Raw genomic sequence first — 17,932 nt, 5'->3', positions numbered from 1 at the left:
ATATGTATACATTTCTATTATATACACATTTTCAAATGGATTTTCCCCATTATCCTTGTTAAAGAAAGAAAAATTTTTCAATTCAATTTTTCAACACGAATTTATTTGTGAAAAATTGTATTTTTCTTCCACCGAAATTCACACGATCTTCGATCCTCAATACAGTTTACACTTTTTCTTATATTTTCAATCGAAATTTTGAACTCGTAGCGAAAAAAAAGAAGAGAATTAAAAATTGCAACAAATTTTTGAACTAAATTGTTACTTAATGGCGATATTTTGTAGGATTTTTGATAATTGGCACAAATCCAGGAGAATTTAAATTAAATAGCAGACAAATTAGTTTTAGAACAGGGATTTTCGTAGAGATTTTTCTTACATTTTTATTTTTGTTTAAAGAAAAATATAAAATGAAAATTTTTTCTTCACTATTTTAATACATATAGATATCTATATATATGTATGTATGTATGTATATTCTATGTATAATGTATGTATGTGTACACTTTGCTTCGAACGACACGGGCACAGCACACAAAACCTTCCTCGATTAAAGCCGATACTATTCTGAGGAATGAAAATTTTCCCACGGAGAAAATGAGTTTTCCTTTTGGGTTTTTGTGTTTTAGGGGCCAAACGAGGCGAGGGGTTGAGCTTTTCATCTTGCGGCGGTAGGGAAAAGCTCTGAATCAATATCTGTGACTTGGTGAGATGCATTGGCGCATGCGATTGGGAAATTTTTGTTAGACTCTAGATGGGAAAATTGCTCAAGAGTTGTGTGGTTTTTGGGAAATTTTTCGGTTTGTTTTGTTGTTAGTTGATGTTAGGTGGTGTTGGAATTGTTGGAACTACTTATTGGTGGTGCTGTGGTGCTGCAAATGCTTCTTATTGCTACTCCTGATACACTTTTCTACTTTACTTTACTTTGGTTTACGTGAGGTCTTGGTGTGTTTGTCTGTTTTGTGCTCAACCTTTTTATGGCTGTATATGATGATAGAGAGGGTATTGAGTGCGCCAGCTATAAGGCATAAGGGTAGTAGAGTGTAGGTAAAGGTTGAAAACATCCCTTTGGCCAAGTTAAGAGTAATTTTTTTGTTGGTGTCCTGCGGAAAGGATGTCACAAGTTGGCGACAACACGCATATTTAGTCTAGGTTTTTTGGTTGGCACTGTAATTATGTACTTGTTGGAGATTTCTGTTTTTCTGTTTTCTGTATGTGGAGCAGAAGTTGGGGGCTATGTAGCTGCGGGACTATATTGCTGCAGCAGAAGCACAGGACATAACATCGCAGGAATATACTATACCTACAACCGACAAGACAACCATGAGGGTACGGTATACGGTGCCGTATCGGGCGGGTGCTGTACTGTGAGATGGGTGCGGGATACGGAAGTGAAATTCGATTGAAGTATTTACCTCGTTTTGGGAGGGCTATTATATTTTATTGGATTTTGTTCAATTTCTTTTTCGTTTTTCTTTTCGGGTAAAGTGTTTTTATTGATTTTGAGGTTACTACTTGAGTTCCTGGTAATTATTGTTGTTATTTGATCAAATTCCGGTATGTGGGGCACACTTTGTGTATTCTTGGAATAGATTCAATTTAATATGAGGAAATAATAAATCAAAAACAAGAAAAACTATCTACCTACAGAATTGAAAACTACTAAAATAAAGATTAAGTGTGAATTTATATTCAACACTTTTTTGACACCCTTTTTTGTTTACGAAATGCATTTTTTATAATGAATGGATAAAAAATGATTGACATAGTTTTGCACCAGGTGTATTATTTTCCCATCAGGTATTTTTACTGACCCTTTAATTTTTAAACAGAAGTTATATATCTTTCAAAGGAGGAAAATTAAATGGATTTTAATTTTTAATATTGGTATGATTTTAAACAATTGAATAGTATATTCATTTGAATAATTTAGAAGTGTATTTTTAAAGCGAAATTTAACAATGCATATATATTTTGTAAAGTAAAGATAATCTTCTTAATATTTTGTTTATCGTTTTTTTTTAATTATAATTTACTTGATAATAATTCCTTTTAGATACGTTATAAAACACAACTTGATTATTTTGTGTCTTCAGTCAAATAGTGTTGACAATGAATTTGAATGTCAATTCTTAATTTTGGGGCAGAATATGTTCCAAATATAAAGATACCATTTATTCCTATTTTTATGCATAGATAAGTGAAGATATATTTCATAATTAAACATTATGAATTTCGAAGAAAAAAATATTCCACATACGCCATAGTGAATGTTTTAAATTTTATAAATATTACGTTTACAAAATTGTGTTCTTACTAAATTTTGAATTAAATTACGTGTGTTTATCTCTATCTTTAATATGTATTTAATAAATTGAAAAACTTTTTGTCATGAAATTGAAATTGAATGTAGGCTTTGAGACCCACATAAAAGAGACATAAACCACAAATTTTGTACAGTTATAGAAGAAAAGAAAGATTTCGTTGTTGACGCAATCTGGGTTGCTGCTTGATTAAGAAAAATGAGTAATAATAATAATTTTATGTAAAGTAATAATAAGTTTATAATATGTGTTCTGGAAAGTCGAATTTGGTAGGAATAAAGTAAATAATGATGTTTAAATGGTAGACATGTGCATTCAAGAATACACAAGCGTCCACAGGTTTTTCTCAAAAACCACCTCTGTCTATCAACTTCTACTCTCACCTCCCCGCGGTGAACATCGGGTGTCTAGTACCTCAACTGGGGATTGGGTTCCAACCCCAGTGGAAAGTTGTTGGGGGCAGCAAACGAGAGAGGGGGGAGAGGTGTTTCCACTAAGGCACCTCTCCTTATCCAGGCGGCAGCGGACGAATTATCGAGATAGAATCAACGGTGGCGTCTACAGTTTCAGTAAGGTTGAACTACTTAGGGAACACCTTATAGGGCTTCTACGACTTATTTGGAGCCCAGGCCTATAAGAAGCGCTTTATCCGGCTCCCCGTCCTGGGAGTTATACTAAGGATCTGGCCCTCCAGGTTGGGGGTTGTGCCATTGTGGTGACTTCCTGACCACGTAAAAAAACCTTAGTTGCAAGGCACCAACAAGTCTCGGATACGGACTGTTGACAACCCGCGCAAACGAAATAAGGACAACGAACTTCGGATCTGTACGTGGAATGTTAGGTCCCTTAACAGACCACGTGCAGCCGACCATCAAGTGGAAGCCCTAAACTGCTGCAAGGCAGATATTACCGCCATCCAAGAAGTGCGATAGGATGGACCGGGAAAAGCAAACTAAAAGACTGCGATGTATACTACGGCGACTGCTACCGAAAACAAAGACAGCGTCTATTTGGGTGTGGATTTGTTGTTGGAACTAGACTCAGGCAAAAAGTCTTGAGTTTTTACAGTGTGAGCGAGCGCATCACGGCAATCCGCATCAAGGCTAAACTCACCAACATAAACCTAATATGCGCGCATGCCCCAACAGAGGAGAAAGATGAAGACACCAAAGACATATTCTTCGAGCTCTTGGGCAAGACATATGGGCAGTGCCCTCGCTATGACATTAAAATTATTTGAGGAGATTTTAACGCCAAGCTAGGAATAGAAGACATATTTGGTGGCACAATAGGGAGATACAGCCTGCACAACACCAACTCTGACAACAGGCTGATCGATTTCGCTGCGGGGTAAAACGTTGTGCTAGCTAGTACGCAGTTCACGTATCTCAATATCCACAAGGAAACATGGATATCTCCTGATTAATCAACCGTCAACCAGATTGACCACATTGCGATCGACGCACGACACTTCTCCAGTATACAGGATATCCGAACATTCCGAGAGGCCAACATTGACTCGGACCACTACCTCGTTGTAGCCAAGGTACGGCTATGGAAATCCCGATCCAAACCAAAAGAAGGAAGTACTGTGACAAGTTTCGACACAAGAGACTGCCATGTCATTTTCCAATCGAGTCTCTAATAACCTCTTAAGGAGTCCTATGCTGCCTGCATTAAGCATTGAAAACCAGTTGCAACATTGCCTTGCATGCCATCAGAGATGCCGCCTCTGAAGTGCTAGATTTCACACGGCCACAACAGCGGAACCCTTGCTTTGACAACGAATGCCAGCAAGTGCACGCAGCGCTGTACGGAAAGCCAAGAGCTGCTCGCGAGCTCTACTAGCAGAAGAGGAGAGAGGAACACCGGCTTCTTGTTCTTAGATGGAAAAAAAAAGAGAGCATAAGAAGCGCGCAATCGAGGATACAGAGGGATGTTACAACAGAAATGAGGTTCGTAAATTTTACCAAAAGGTAAACAATACCTCCTGAGGGTACCAGCCACATACCGAAGCCTTCAAAGACGATCAGGGAAACATCGTATTAGGACCGCTGTCTATGTTGAGAATAAAGAAAAACCACTTCTTCAAATTATATAACGGCGATGAAGAACCGAATTCCGCTGTAAGGGAGATAAAACCTAAGCGACGCAAATCAATAATTTTGCCTACTGAAGTGAATATAGCTATACCTAAGCTGAGGTCAAACAAAGCTGCTGGAGATGAGGGCATCGCTGTCGAACTATTCAAAGCAGTATGAAATGACTTTCGAGGGAGCATGCACCAACTCATCTGCAAAATATAGCATGCCCGACGAGTGGAATCTCAGCATAGTTTGCCTGATACATAAGAAAGGAGACTCTTTAACTACAGAGGCATCAGTCTCCTTAACCTTGCATATAAGATCCTCGCTGTTCGTCAACAACCTGATAGGTCCTTATCAGTGTGGCTTCAAACCAGGAAAGTCCACTAGCGACCAAATATTTACACTAAGGCAGAGAGAAAAAACCCAGAAGCTTCAAATCGATGCCCACCATCTTTTTATCGATTTTAAACCCGCGTACGACAGCATCTATACCTAGTTTTGGCGTCCCTGTCAAACTTATCCATTTGTGCAGAATGGCGGTGGAGAATGCACGCTGCTCTCCCAAGTTCGGAAAAGATCTCACCGATGCATTTGATGTCAAAAAAGGTTTTAAACATGGCAATGCACTGTCATGGGACTTCTTCAATATCGTTCTGGAAAGTATGCAAACCTCAACCGTCAGCAATAGAGGCATAATCTTCCAAACGTCCATCCAATTACGCAGATTATATTGACATAATTGGAAGATCAAAGCCTGACGTCAGTGGAGCGTTTTTTAGCATTGCAACGGAAGAGAACAAGATGAGTTTAGTGGTCAATGAGGGCAATACCAGGTATATGGTGTCATCAAAAAAGGACATTGAACAACGACGTCTTGGACAAAACGTCACCATGGATAGCTATAACTTTGAGGTAGTTAAGGACTTTGTCTACTTAGGCACCGCTATAAACACAGACACTGACCCCAGCGCTGAAATCAAACGAAAAATAACTCTTGCAAACCGCTGCTTCTTTTTACTTAGAAGGCAATTAGGTAGTAAAGTCCTCTCTCGAGCATCTAAATCACCATCTTTAAGATACTCATCATCCCGGTTCTTATTCATGGCGCTGAGGCCCGAACTTAGGATGTTTCGAGAGAAAAATTTTTGGTACCATATGCCTAGATCAAGATTGAAGGAGAAGATTTAACGACGAACTGTACAGCGAATCTGACCAAGCAAAATTGAAGTCCAACGACTTAGATGGCTATGTCATGTAGAACGGAAGGTCTTTGAATAAAATCCCGAGGGACGGCGCAGTAGAGAAAGACCGCAACTCAGATGGGTGAAGACCCCAACCAACTTGGAGCGCGAAACTGGAGACAACTAGCTAGGGACCGAGCTGGATTGAGACATTTGTAGTTGAGGCCCAGGTCCGCCCGAACTGTAGTTATTTTTTTTTTAATAATATTCTTCTTTCTACAGTTCCCTTTTGAACATTTTTATTAAAATGAAAATATTTCTAAAAGTTTCGAAAATGATATTTGCGATTGGTTTTTACGCTAAATTATTGGTTTACAATAATCTGTATTTACGTTTTTCCGGTGCTTCTAAATTATAACGTATACCTCAAAATTATAAAACCAAATATTTTTCACTTCCCATCCGATTTGACGAATTACAAATTTTGCCATTTTTGACATTTCAAGGTCCCTAGTATCTAAATCAAAGCACTATAAATATGGACTTCAAATTATTTTTGACATACAGATAATACACATAAAGAAGGGACTGTCAAAAAAATTGAGTGAGTGATTTAAAAAGTGGCTAGGATACAACTTACACTGATAACTTCACATCCCGTCTGTCGATTTGTATCACTTAAAAGTTTGTAGGTTTTCATGTTGGGTTAAAAAAGTTGGCAATAATTATTCTTAAAAAATTTTAAATAACCAAAAATAGTTTGAAAATCTATGTTGGTTGGCGAGATTTTTATTCGAAAACCAATTTTTGCCAATATTATTCTTAAAAGTTTTTGTATTTAATATAAACAAATACAAATTGGATGGAACATTTTATTTTTTATGAAAAAATGGACTGCTGTATTTTTATAAAAAAATTACTGAATGTCGAAAACAATATTTTTTGTAAGATAAAATAAGTTTGAAGACAAGATTTTAAATTTTTGAAAAGATATTTGAGTCCAAAACTATTTTTTACCAAATGTTATTATTTGTTGACAACAATCTTTTTTTAAAGATAAAATTAGTTTAAAACCAATAGCTTAATGTTTTGAAAAAATATTTGAGTCGAAAATAAATTTTTACCAATTTTTTTTTAGTTTTTTAACAAACTATCAATTCGATTTTTCTCAAAATTTTACCCGATGTTAAAAATGCTATTCTTCGTTGCACAAAATTGTTTTAGAGATAAAATCATTTTTTGTTCATACAATTTTCGAGGTGAAAACATTTTTTTTAGTTTTTTTATGTATTAAAATAAAACGTTATTTAACATTTTTTTTATATGATGTAAAATTAAATTCATTTCTCTGACCACCTTTTTTACTTGCGACATATGTATATGAATTATGTATGCATGTACATATATAGCAAGTTTTGCATTCGTAAAAAAATTGTAACTCGAGATTTTAATCAAACATGATATTACGATTGTAGAGAAGTCGAAACAAATGGGTCCCGCGATTTCGTCCGGTCTGTCCTGTCTGTCTGTCCACGCTCCTACAGCCGTTGGATTGATTGAGTTCAGACTTGGAAATTAAATTTTTGAGCAGATTCGCGTTACACTTTTTTTTAAGACCAAAACTAATGTTGGACCCCATACAATTTTATTGGTCAAAAAACGAAAATTCGATTTTTCTCAAAAACAAACCGATAGTTTTTTGTTAAAATTTTCTCAAAAATTTTATTTTTTAACTTGGCTTCTCTTAATAAAAAACATATTTTTGTATTTTTTTTTAACGAACTTTTATATTGCCTTAACAATATTTGATTATCAAAAATGCAATTTTATTTTTTTTTTGTATTTTTTTTTTCAAAATTCTCTATCTCTAAAACGGTTCACTCTCTTATGAAATTCAAATGCAAAGCATATATTTACAATCACTAAACAACTGCATTCCAAAAATATTATTAGAAAAAAAATGAAAAATTTATAAAAAATTAATTTAAAAAAAAAAACGTTCGAACGATTTTCGAAAAAATAATTGAAAAATCAAGAGTTTTTTTTATTTATAATATGGCATTTAAATTTTTGAAGACAAACTTATTGTTCAGGTAAAATTTTGAATCTTAAAATCGTTTTTTTTTTTAAATTACTTTACTTGTCAAATCCTATACATGAGCCCGAAAGAGCGCATTTTCTCAGACAAAATTTTAATACCATTTCTATCTTTTATCATAATTAATGCATTTGGTGTATTTTTATAACTATAACTATTGTAAATACCAACGATGGCCGTGTAGCGCCACTGCTACAATTTAAAAATACATCTTCTGCCTCTTTCTTATCTTCAGATAATTTATTTTCCATCCTGGTTCTTCTAATATGAAATTAAAATAAAGCTATCGAATGGGAAAAACTTTGGCGCAAAATTTTAGACGATTTACTATGATGTTAAATAATTTTTAGTATGATACTAGGTTAAAAAATAAAAGATTTTGATAATTTTAAACGAGTGTAGTATCGTACTATCTTCTTAACATTTTACTAAAGTTAAAATCACCAAATGGCTACTTTATCTTCTTAGTATCATACTAAATCTGCATGACATGTGTCATTTTTCTCAAATGTGTCAAAGTGTTTTAGATATCATAAAAAGTAAATTATTTTTAAATACTTTCGGAGGAAGAAGATTTTGAATTGTTTGAGGATTCAGTGTTGTGAAGAAAAGTTAAAAGTTTTAAAACTCGAGCAAATCCTATTGAAGAGCTGGACGATTTTGAATTTTACTCCAGGTATAGATTTGATAAAACAACTGTTCGGTTCTTGGTTGAAAATCTTGACATCCAGGACTCAATTACGTCGGCTACCTATTTCTCCAGATTTGCAAGTTCTTATAACGTTACACTTTTTTGGAAGAAATGTCCATCAATCTGATGTTGTTCAATAAACTTTTCTATTACTAGTCAACAAACATGTTTAAATGCACAACTTTTTGAATACTTTAGGAGCATTACATGGAATGGTGCAGTCCACAATGGGGAAAATAATTAAGAACATCGCAAAAAGAATTGCTTCACTACTTCCATACTTTATAAAGTTCCCATCTTCCCGTATAGAATGTCTGAATGGGCAGCTTAAGTCAAAATTCAGGACTTTGATAGATCGGCTACGAGTGGATCTGGAAACGGCAAAAAATGTTGTTGTTGCTGTGGCTGTGCTTCACAAAGGAACGAAATTTTCCTTTTTTCTATGAAGATAATGAAGCACAAGGCCAACATACAAATTCAATTTTAAACGGAAATAATGATGAAACTCAAACAGGAGCAGCATTCAGAAGCGTATTTATCAATCAAAACTTTTAACATTAAATGCAATTTGTGGCTTTTAAATTATTATTTATTAATAAGAAAATTACCATAGATTAAAAACGAAAAAAAAATAAGTATTTAAAAAAAATAAATGGGAAATAAAGATTAAATTAAAACTCTCACATTCCCAACAAATACTTTTCACGGGCATTTTAATTTTCGAAAAGGTATTTGAGTTAAAAGGATGTTCATATGGTAGACATGTGCATTCAAGAGGACACAAGCGTCTACAGGTTTTTCTCAAAACAAACCTCTGTCTATCAACTCCTACTCTCACCTCCCCGTGGTGAACATCGGGTGCCCTCAACTGGAGATTGGGTTCCAACCTCAGTGGAAAGTTGTTGGGGCAGCAAACGAGAGAGGTGGGGAGAGGTGTTTCCACTAAGGCACCTCTCCTTATCCAGACGGCAGCGGAGGAATTCCCGAGATGGAATCAACGGTGGCGTCTACAGTTCCAGTAAGGTTGAACTACTTAGTAAACACCTTATAGGGCTTTTTTCGACTTATTCGGAGCTCAGGCCTGTAAGGAACGGTTTTATCCGGCTCCCCATCCTTGGAGTTATACTTAGGATCTGGCCCTCCAGATTGGAGGTTGTGCGCCGGGGTGACTTCCTGGCCACGTAAAAGCTTTCATAGTTGCGAAGCACCAACAAGCCTCGGATACGGACGGATTTAATGTTGACAACCAACGCAAACGAATAAAGGACAACGAACTTGGGCCGAAGAATTAGCGGAGGCCCTAGACCGATATAAAGCAGATATCACCGCCATCCAGGAAATACGATGGGATGGGCCATGCAAAAAGAGGATGAAAAACTGCGATATTTACTATGGTGACAGCTACCACGAAAACCAACAGCGCTTATTTGGATGCGGCTTCGTCATTGGAGCCAGACTTAGGCAAGAAGTCTTGAGCTATAGGTGCATCAATGAGTGCCTTATGACCATACGCATCAAGGCTAAATTCGAAAATATTAGCCTGAAATGCGCGCACGCCCCCACAGAAGAGAAAGACGACAACACCAAAGATATGTTCTTCGAGCTCCTAGACAAAACATATGAGCAGTGCCCTAGCTACGATATTAAAATAGTCCTGTGCGATTTTAATGCCAAGCTAGGAAGGGAAGACATCTTTGTTGGAATAATCGGGAAGAACAGCCTGCACCACAACACTTCCGACAATGGATTCAGGCTAATAGATTTTGCTGAGGAGCGAAACGTCATGGTAGCCAGTACGCGTTTTCCACACCTCAACATCCACAAAGGAACTTGGACTTCTCCAGATCAATCTACCGTCAACCAGATTGACCATATTGCGATCGCCGCCAGACACGCTTCCAGCATTATGGATGTACGAACTTTCCGAGGAGCTAACATCGACTCGGACCACTACCTCGTTGTAGCCAAGGTAGCACTTCGGATTTCCAGACCCAAGGCAAAACAGGTGCTGGGAGAAGGTACCAAGGCGATCTTTGGCTACAATCGCCAGAGATCGCCAAATCCTTTTCCAACCGAGTTACAAGTAACCTCTCTCGAAGTTCTCTGCCGCCAACACAATGTATCGAAAACCAGTGGCAACATTGCCAAGATGCAATCAAAGAAGCCGCCTCTGATGTGCTGGGTTTCAAACAGACACCAACAAGGAACCCCTGGTTTGATGAGGAATATCGGCAGGCAAATGCAGCCAAACAACAGGCATGCAAAGCGGCACTGCATAGAAGGACGAAAGCTACTCACGAGCTCTATGAGCAGAAGAGGCGAGAGGAACACCGACTTCTCAGAAGGAAAAAGAGAAGGCATGAGAAGCGTGCCGTGGAAGATGTTGAGAGGTTTAAAAGCAGAATTGAAGTTCGAAATTTTTATGAACAGGTGAAACGAAAGTGGAAACATCATAGTGAAACCGCAGTCAATGCTGAGGATATGGAAGGACCACTTCTGCAGACTGTATAACGGCGACGAAGAACTGAATTCCGCTGTCAGGCAGGATTCAATATAGACGACGAAAGCCAACAATCCCGTTCTCCCGACTTAGACGAAGTAAATATTGCCATATCACGAAGTAAATACAGCCATAAAGCCGCTGGAATGGATCCCTTGAATGCCGAGCTCTTTAAAGCAGCTGGAGATAAGTTGGTAAGGAGCATGCACCAACTTATCTGTAAGATATGGTCGGAAGAAAACATGACCGATGAATGGAATCTCAATATTGTTGCCGATTCTGAAAAAAGGAGACCCTCTAAACTGCACCAACTATAGAGGAATTAGTCTACTTAACATCGCCTATAAAATCTTCTCTGCCGTAATATGTGAACGTCCAAAGCCCATCGTCAACAATCTGATAGGTCCTTATCAGTGTGGTTTTAGACCAGAAAAAAACACAGTTGATCAAATATTCACATTACGGCAGATCCTGGAAAAAAACCCAAGAGCACCAAATCGACACCCACCATCGTTTCATCTATTTCAAGGCTAGTTTTGGCATCCCTGCCAAACTTGTCCGTTTATGCAGGATGACCATGGAGAACTCACGCTGCTCCATAAAGGTTGGAAACAACTTAACAGAACCTTTCGATGTCAAAAAAGGTTTTAGACAAGGTGATGCGCTGTCATGCGATTTTTTTAACATCGTGCTTGAAAGAATAGTGCAGAGCTCACACGTCAACACTAGAGGCACTATCTTTCAAAAGTCTGTCCAATTACTGGCATATGCCGATGACATTGACATAATCGGAAAAACTCAGCGTGATGTCAATGGGGCTTTTGTGAGTATTGAGGCAGAAGCGGCAAAAATGGGTTTAACGGTTAATAAGGGGAAAACAAAGTACATGCTATCGTCTAGAAAGGACATACAACACCGACGTCTTGGTCAAAACATCACAATCGACAGACGTAACTTTGAGGTAGTCAAGGACTTCGTCTACCTAGGCTCCGCTGTAAACGCAGAGAACAACACCAGCGCTGAGATCAAACACAGAATAACTATTGCTAACCGCTGTTTCTTTGGACTAAGAAAGCAATTGAGTGGTAAAGTCCTCTCTCGAGGGACCAAAGTGTTGCTATATAAGACCCTTATCATCCCCGTCCTGCTATATGGTGCAGAAGCATGGACTATGACAACAGCGGATGAAAGCACCTTGGGTCGCTTCGAGAGAAAAGTTATTCGTGTGATCTACGGTCCCGTATGCATCGAAGGGGAGTGGAGGAGAAGATAGAACGACGAGCTGTACGGGCTGTACAGCAACGTAGACTTAGCCAGAAGGGTAAAAGTCAAACGACTAAGATGTCTGGGTCACGTAGAGCGCATGGAAACCAATGCTCCCGCCCGGAAAGTCTTCGAATCCGCACCCACAGGACAGCGCAGTAGAGGAAGACCGCGGATCAGGTGGCGCGCACAAGTGGAAGGTGACCTCACCCAACTTGGAGCGCGAAACTGGAGACATCTAGCTAGGGACCGAGCTAGATGGAGAAGTTAGTTGGGTGAGGCCCTAGTTCACACAGGACTGTAGCGCCACCTTAAGTAGGTAAGTAAGTATTTGAGTTAAAACTACATTTTTACCAAGTTGTAGTATTGTTTTTTTTTTATATTTTGTACAAAAACTGTAATATTATTTTTCGTTACATAAAATTGTTTTGGAGATAAAATCATTTTTTGTTCACAAAATTTTCGAGGTGAAAAATATTTTATTTTTCAGTTTTTTTGAGTTATAAAAAACGTTAATTGGAATTTTTCCAAAAAATACATTTGTTTGGTATCATTCGTGAGATATTTAGAGTTTACCAAAATATTTACCAATGTGGTATCTTTTCAGAACAACTGAACCTCAGTCTATCCTATAGATTTCCCAATCAATGTAGTGTATTCCAGGCAGAAGTAATGGCGATTAAAGAAGCACTATCCTGGCTCAAAGAAAACGTTATATCTTGTAAGGATATACGAATCTTCTCAGACAGCCAAGCCGCTCTTAAATCTCTCGCGTCTGTCTCCACAAAGTTTTGAACAGTCCACGATTGTCAATCATCTCTGAATGAGATGACGGAACAGTTTAACATTCACCTCATTTGGGTGCCGGGCCACAGAGACATTCCGGGAAATTGCAAAGCCGATGAGCTCGCCAAAAACGGAACACTTCTGCCTTATGTTAGACAAAAACATAACATATTAACACCACTTGCTACATGCAAATATCTTCTCAAGCAATATGCTCTAGAAACAACAAATGCTAGATGGTCACAAAGTACCTAGCAACCAAGCAAATATGGCCAAGTATTGACTTAAAACGGTCAAAAGGCCTGAGCAGACAAAGAAGAAGCTCTACAATTGGAGTAATAACGGGACACTGCCTCATAGGAAGACATGCTCTGAGGCTAGGGGTCTACACAAATGACTTCTGTAGAAGCTGCATGGACGAGGAGGAAGAGGAAACGGTCCCACACCTTCTATGTACATGTCCAGCACTCTCCATTAGAAGGAATTACTTTCTCAGTAATCCCTTCTTCGATAACACCAGTGAACTGGCAACGATTGACACAAAACGTCTCTCTAACTTTATTAAAAGTACAAAATGGTTTGTTTAAATTCATTACTCTCCCATGAGTAACCTCATTAGTGGTATCACAATGGACCCTTGAGGTCTACGTGCGTCAAAGACATCTGGACAGCCACTCCAACCTTACCTAACCTAACCTAGTTTGCAGAATCGTTTAAAACTGCTAAAAATGGTTTTAACATTTTGCTAAACCGCTTTAAATTTTAAGCCAGTAGTTTTATTTATATTTTTGTATTTCTGTCAACTTTTTACACAAACGTTATGTAGTTTTGACCTATTATTTGTAATAATAATAATTATTAAATAAACTACCGAACGTGTCTTATTTCTCTGGAGAAGTTTAAATCTGAACGTGCCTATTTATTTATTCACGAGAAATTTCAGTAAACGTCACCCAAATAAACACCGACAGCTGTTTTAAAATATACCGTCATCGTTGATCCGTCACCCAGTGTTTTCGAAATACCAGAGATCTGCATTTATTAACTAAATATTGATATAAAATCATAATTCTTACAAAGGTAAAGTTATCAACTGTCCATTGATTTGTGTTTCTTTATTTTTGTTTATCAAGGCAGATTATGACAATAGTTCAGCAGTAACTAGGTTAAAAGCTAAAGAACACTGCTACAAACTATGCCGGCTGTCTTAGGAGGTGGAATAGGTGGCTTATCAGCTGCTTACTACTTAACCCGTCGCTACGTTAACCCAGTGACGGTTTATGAATCATCTAATCGTCTTGGAGGTTGGATTCGTTCCGAGAATCATTACGATGAAAACTTCATCTTCGAGGCAGGTCCTCGAACCATTCGCACAAAAGGGCCAGCTGCTTCGAATACTCTGGAGCTTATGGAAGAGCTGAATCTTAACAGGGAAATCTATCCCATTTGTGACTCTCATCCAGCAGCTAGAAATCGAATGGTTTATGCAAAAGGTAACAATGAAATACTTACAAGAAAAAATGGTTGTGGTTTAAATGCACATATCTATATTTTGCCAGGTCAACTCTGCATGCTTCCAAACAGCTTAATGGGGGCCTTCAAAACCCTGCCTCCATTTACGAAACCGCTCATATCGGCTCTGTTTCACGATCTAAGAGCTGGCAGCAAGATACAAAAAAACAACGATGAGTCGATGTATGACTTTGTTCATCGGAGATTTGGCAAGGAAATCGCTGATTATGCAATCAGTCCTATGATTTGTGGTATTTGTGCTGGAAATGCCAAGGAAATCAGCGTGAGGTTCCTTATGAATGACCTTTTTGATTGGGAACAAAAATATGGCGGAGTTATTAAAGGACTCCTCTTTCGCGACAAAAAGAAGGCAAACAAAAAGCAAGAATCAGGAGTGTTGCCTAAACTTGCAAAAGATCAAAATTGGAGCATTTATTCGATAAAAGGTGGACTCGAGATGTTACCAATAACTCTAGGCGGGTACCTTACGAATTATTCCGAGATCAAATTGAACTCCAAGTGTCAGAATGTATCATTTCATAAAGATAATACTGCGGAAGTGCGCATAAATGGAACAAACATTCCCACTGACCATGTAGTGAGTTCATTGCCAGCATTCAAGCTGGCGAAAGCAGTGGAACTGCAACATCCAGACTTGGCTGACCGACTGAATAAAATACAGTACGTGGACGTGGCAGTTGTTAACCTGCAGTATAGGTCGCCTGATTTGTTGGAACAAGAAGCTTTTGGGTTTCTAGTTCCTCCAATCGAGAATCTACCAATTCTGGGGGTGATATTCGACAGTTGCTGTTTTAATATGCGGGGCAATACAGTTCTCACATGCATGATGGGTGGACATTGGTTTGAGAAGCTATTTGGAAAAAATCCCACCGAGAAGGACATTCTTGATGTGGCATTGAAGAACGTCCGTGATATCCTTGGCATCGAGATGCAGCCGAAGACATCGAGGGTGCACATATTGCGCAAGTGTATTCCTCAATACACTGTCGGCCATAAGGCACGAGTGGATGGAATTCGAGACTACGTAAAGAAACATAAGCTGCCATTGACTCTTTGTGGATCGGCATTTGATGGGGTGGGTGTTAATGATGTAATTTTATCGTCAAGGATTCAAGTCGATCAGATTGTTGGTAGTAAATAAAAAGAATTCTAATTTTATGTTTGTTTTAAAAATATGTCTTTATTTATTTTCCAAAACCACCCCGGCAATTGGGACTTGGTTCAACTTCATAGGAGGGATCCCATTGTTTGGGAGTCTTTGCTTCGATTGACAGAGCATGGACAAAGTTTCCCTCGAGTTTGGTTTTGACAAGTTCATTTACCAATCGATGTCGCTGTCGGGAAGAAGGATTTGGTTAGTTTTTAGCTTTTATAAATGTTTAAAGTAACGATTACCTTAATGAGTGGAAGATCATTGAACTTGTCCGATACCACCAAGACTTTAAAATGTGATTCGGAGCCTTTGGGAACATTGTGCATGTAAGATTCGTTAATGATTTCCAGATGAACTGGGGACAGATTCTCCGAAAGGGTTTCACGAATTGCCGATTCAATGGGACCTGTCATGCTAGTGTAGAATTTTTTTACTAGAGCAACTAAAAATTGGAACTTGTTTTTTAAGAAATATTTATAAATTTATAAAAGTTATTAAGCTGTATTTACCGTTTTGAACTTTTAGTAAATTTTGTCTTATCATTTTCAATTCGTGAGTGTTTGATAACGATATTATTGAACATATGTTTTATGTCAGATTGAGCAAATTGAGCTCAAAACCTATGAAATACTATTGTGAATAACACAGGTTCAATGTACACTTATGATAAAATTGTTGCTACATGTACACTGAGGGTAAAGAGTACGGACAAGCTGAACTTTGTAGTGCACATTTCGTTAATATTATCACACTAAAAACGTAACCGTTCAAAAAGCAGATAAATAGAGATGAAAGTAAAAAACGGATCAAAAACTATTTTAGGAAGATATTGTATCTAAGAATATGCCAAGTTCATGTGCGGCAAATATGGCTCACCCTTAAAAATTTTTTAAATAAAAACACAATTTTAAGTCGAATTCATTTATTTTCTTAAACACTCTAACAAAACATTTTTAATTCAGCTTTTACAAGTTTTAACTAAAGAAAGAAACATAACAAAAATTTAAAACAAAAACTTAGAAGAACTTTATAAATCATATTAAAAAAAATTGTGGCCCAACAAATTTAACTCAAAATTTAATATTAAAACACTTTAGAAAACTGACCAAAAAATTACAACCAATTAAATTACAATTAAAAAAAAAAAACAAAGCGCCCCGTATATCTTTCACAACCGCCGTGCCAAATTAAGCACGAAAGATTGAGTCTAAACCGGTTTGAACGTGTTCGTAATGCAACATTTTTGTTCGCTCTGGCTTACGGTTTGGTTAATACCGTTACCCAATTATGACTCTAGACCAAAATCCGCACCAAACAGTGATTCGTTTTGGGTGCATCGACTTTTCAATGTATGCGTGCGCGTTTCTTGTTCCCCAAATGTGACAATTTCGCTAAAAAGATTATTTTTTGTCAAAAGCGGCAACTTCTCTAAGTCGATCGCAGGCTTACTTAGCAAAGCGAAAACGCATTAAATGCTCAGTTGGCTTCAACTCTCGAACCAACTTTATGCAAAATTTATCTTAATGATGTCTCCGAAATATTTAATTGTTGTAATTTTTTCAGCCTCCTTTACAAACCATTAAATTATATTTTTAAGCTAAGCCTCGACTTTATGTTGGTGCATGCTCCTAACCAACTTATCTCCATCTGCTTTAAAGATCTCTGCATTCAAGCCAACCGCTCCAGCGGCTTTGTTAGACTTCAGCTTAGATATGACAATCTTTACTTCGTCTAATTCGGGAGGACGGGATTGTTGGCTTTCGTCGTCTATGTTAGAGGGATCATCCTGCCTGACAGCGGAATTCGATCCATCATCCGCCGTTATACAGTCTGCAGAAGTGGTCCTTACATATCCTCAGCATTGACTGCGGTTCCACTATGATGTTTCAACTATCGTCTTTGCACCCTTCGGATCTAGGTTTATGTACCTGTAAATTTCGTTTCACCTGCTCATAAAACTTTCGAACTTCATTCCTGCTTTTAAACCTCTCAACATCTTCGACTGCACGCTTCTTATGCCCTCTCTTTTTCCTTCTGAGAAGTCGGTGTTCCTATCGCCTCTTCTGCTCATAGAGCTCATGAGCAGCTTTCGTCCTTTTATGCAGCGCCCGCCGCTTTGCATGTCTGTTGTTTGGCTGCATTTGCCTGCCGACATTTCTCATCAAACCAGGGGTTTCTTGTTGGTGGCTGTTTGAAACCCATCACATCAGGGGCGGCTTCTCTGATTGCATCTTGGCAATGTTGCCACTGGTTATCGATACATTGTGTTGGCGGCAGAGAACTTCGAGAGAGGTTTCAGATCATATTTTCGACTGA

General features: G+C 37.9%; 2 protein-coding genes across 3 annotated transcripts; one reads left to right on the top strand and one right to left on the bottom strand.

Annotated features, from left to right (window-relative positions):
* The first annotated feature begins 13,855 nt into the window (after positions 1-13,855).
* On the top strand, positions 13,856-15,621 carry LOC129941009 (protoporphyrinogen oxidase). Of its 2 annotated transcripts, XM_056049547.1 has the most exons (3): positions 13,856-14,010; positions 14,068-14,423; positions 14,490-15,621. In XM_056049547.1, the coding sequence occupies exons 2-3, from the start codon at positions 14,126-14,128 to the stop codon at positions 15,602-15,604; spliced, it is 1,413 nt and encodes a 470-aa protein (XP_055905522.1). In that variant the 5' UTR covers positions 13,856-14,010; positions 14,068-14,125; the 3' UTR covers positions 15,605-15,621. The 2 variants fall into 2 exon arrangements, with proteins under 2 accessions (XP_055905522.1, XP_055905521.1); XM_056049546.1 differs by having other exon boundaries at positions 13,907-14,423.
* Positions 15,617-16,200, bottom strand: LOC129941011 (bolA-like protein DDB_G0274169). The gene is made up of 3 exons (XM_056049548.1): positions 16,126-16,200; positions 15,859-16,058; positions 15,617-15,797 (listed from the first exon to the last, which is right to left on the bottom strand). The coding sequence occupies exons 1-3, from the start codon at positions 16,157-16,159 to the stop codon at positions 15,648-15,650; spliced, it is 384 nt and encodes a 127-aa protein (XP_055905523.1). The 5' UTR covers positions 16,160-16,200; the 3' UTR covers positions 15,617-15,647.
* Between the last annotated feature and the right edge of the window lie 1,732 nt (positions 16,201-17,932).

The sequence above is a fragment of the Eupeodes corollae genome, chromosome 1 (genome assembly GCF_945859685.1).
Source record: "Eupeodes corollae chromosome 1, idEupCoro1.1, whole genome shotgun sequence".
Classification (NCBI taxonomy): domain Eukaryota; kingdom Metazoa; phylum Arthropoda; class Insecta; order Diptera; family Syrphidae; genus Eupeodes; species Eupeodes corollae.
Note: the sequence above shows the minus strand (reverse complement) of the source record. Positions and strands in the feature narration are given on the sequence as shown.